The sequence below is a fragment of the Littorina saxatilis genome, linkage group LG11 (genome assembly GCF_037325665.1).
Source record: "Littorina saxatilis isolate snail1 linkage group LG11, US_GU_Lsax_2.0, whole genome shotgun sequence".
In the NCBI taxonomy this organism is placed as follows: Eukaryota; Metazoa; Mollusca; class Gastropoda; order Littorinimorpha; family Littorinidae; genus Littorina; species Littorina saxatilis.
Genome location: NC_090255.1, coordinates 23,750,538 through 23,753,037, shown reverse-complemented (window position 1 = coordinate 23,753,037; position 2,500 = coordinate 23,750,538). Strand labels below are relative to the sequence as shown.

The window sequence follows — 2,500 nt, the reverse complement described above, 5'->3', positions numbered from 1 at the left end:
TCATTACAGTAAAATTTATTTACACACACAAGTAGCCTCTGCATGATTTGCACAGAAAATTTTAGCGTTCTAGCTTGTCTTTCAGGAAAGTTATGCTCATTCTACAGAACATGCTCCAAATGGCCTCCGCGCCGATTCAGGCAAACTTGAACTCGCCGCGCAAAGTTATCAATCACCCGCACACACTCCTGTTGCGAGATTCCGCGAATGGTTGTTGTGATGGCTCGCTTGAGTTCTGCAATTGTCTGTGGGTTGTTCCTGTAGACGTTGTCTTTCAGGAACCCCCAAAGATAGAAATCTGGGGGATTTAAATCCGGGGGAGGCCATTTGGAGCATGTTCTGTATAATGAGCATAACTTTCCTGAAAGACAAGCTAGAACGCTAACATTTTCTGTTGAAATCATGCAGAGGCTACTTGTGTGTGTAAATAAATTTTATGAAGATTGCTTTATTTTTGTTCAATTTATGACGTTTTGTTTGGGTACTCTTTTTTTTGGGTCACCCTGTATAACGGGTTGTTCACTTGGTATTAGTGCGTTTGCATCCAAGGAATTAAATCTTGCATTCAACGAGTCATTACGTTCCAATCTGTCAGAGCTTGAAATCATTCCAAGCAAACTTGCTCGAAATAGGTTAAAACCTGAAATCGTTCTAGCAAGCATACACGTTTTACTTGTTTTTGCATTAAATCGGATAAGTCATTTCTTTTCAATCTGCTAAAGCTTGAAATCCTCCCCAGCAATGAACCAGTCGCTGTTCAATCCATCAAAGATTGACATAAGTCCACCCAACGAAACTTGCACATAATGGGTCAATCATCACTTCATAATCCGTCAGAAAACTTGCACATAGTGGAATCAGTTTTCGCCCACTCGCCAGGAAGCCGAGCGAATGAATATGTGTGATTGTAACGTATTTTTGTCAATAACAACGTTCCAACAACCTACCTTTCTTGTTTTTTTATTCTGAATTTTGGAACGTTGGCAGTCTCTTTGTTTTTGAATTTGCACATAGTGGGCAAAAGCGTGAAGTCAACCTACCAAGTATCCACGTTGACGTGACCTGTACAAAAACCAGTCATCACTTTTCAATCAGTAAGAGTTTCAAATCAATCGGAGAAAATGTGACCGTAATTTGTCATATCTTTTTTCAAACAGCCAAAGTTTGAATTCCTAAACAAACAAACAAAACACGGAAAAAAGTGTATATAATAAGTCGTCACTTTTTAATCAGAGCTTGAACTCATTACACACGGACACTGGCAAAATTAATAATGAGTCAAAACTTGAACTCGTTCCAAGAAAACAATGATGCAACGGGTCTAAGTTTGAAATCATTCCAAGTAAACTTCTTCTCAATGGATCAACCCTCTAATTTATTCCATGAAAACTTGCCCGTTATGGGTCATAGCTTGAAGTCCTTTTTACACCAAGAATCCATATTAACTTATTCTCTTCGAGTTCAAGAATGAGTCTTTGCATTTCAATCTGCTTGAGCCCGAAATCCTTCTGAGAAAAAATGCCCGTAATGAGTCAGTTATTTTTCAATCCCTCTAAGCTTGAAATAACCATTCAAAGGAAACTTGCACGTAATAAGTCCTCAGTTTTTAATCCGTAAGAGCTGGAAATCCTTTCCATATAAACTTACACGAAATGAGACACAACTTTTCAATCAGTCATAGCTCTAGGTCAAGCAAGGAGTCCTCTTTTTTCAATGAGCCAGAACACTTGCACGTTGTAATGGGTCAACGCTTGAAATCGTTACACCAAGTGTCCATGTTCATTTGTTCTTCACAAGGCGAAGTGTCATTGCTTCAGCTTGTAATCCTTCTTAGGAAAATTGCACGTAATGAGCCATTACGTTTTAATCAATCAAAGTTTCTCAAAAATCCTCTGAAGGAATTGGAAACATCTTTCACTTTGACGATTCAGTTCTTTGTTTTGATTCCATCTTCTTCTTCAGCGTTCCAGAATTGTCTGGTTACGTGTGAGCTCGTTGCCCATTTGGGTTCCCCACACTATACTCTGAGAGCATAGTCAGCTCAATCCGCTTTCGTTGAGTAGGCATGCTGGGTATTTTCGTGTTTCCATAACCCACCGAACTCCGACATGGATTACAGGATCTTTTCCGTGCGCACTTGGTATTGTGCTTGCGTGTACACACGAAGGGGGTTAAGTCACTAAGCAGGTCTGCACATAAGTTGACCTGGGAGATCAGAAAAATCTCCACTCTTAACCCACCAGGCGGCAGCGACCGGGATTTGAACTCACGACCTCCCGATTAGGAGGCCGACGTCTTACCACCACGCCACTGCGCCCTTTGAATCCATCAAAGCTTGAAAGGAAACTTGCTCGTCCCGTGCGGCGAAGAAGACGAATTACTCTTAGGGATGTGACCTTCCGAGACGAAAGTCTGCAGCAAGAGAAACTCCACCTGCGTCATCTTGAACTCGCTCTTGAGCGTGGCTTCGTTCAGCTTCTGCAGGAGGACGCCGTCAATA

The 2,500-nt window shown here is 41.3% G+C and overlaps 1 protein-coding gene across 5 annotated transcripts in view; it reads right to left on the bottom strand.

The window, feature by feature from the left end:
- Positions 1-2,500, bottom strand: part of LOC138980067 (uncharacterized) — a 31,340-nt gene that overhangs the window by 1,495 nt on the left and 27,345 nt on the right. For all 5 annotated transcript variants that reach the window (XM_070352866.1, XM_070352867.1, XM_070352868.1 and 2 more), the window contains one exon: positions 1-2,500. This exon is cut by the window's left edge and continues 1,495 nt beyond it; it is cut by the window's right edge and continues 269 nt beyond it. In XM_070352866.1, coding sequence (XP_070208967.1) covers positions 2,329-2,500 — 172 coding nt within the window. In that variant the 3' untranslated portion in view covers positions 1-2,328.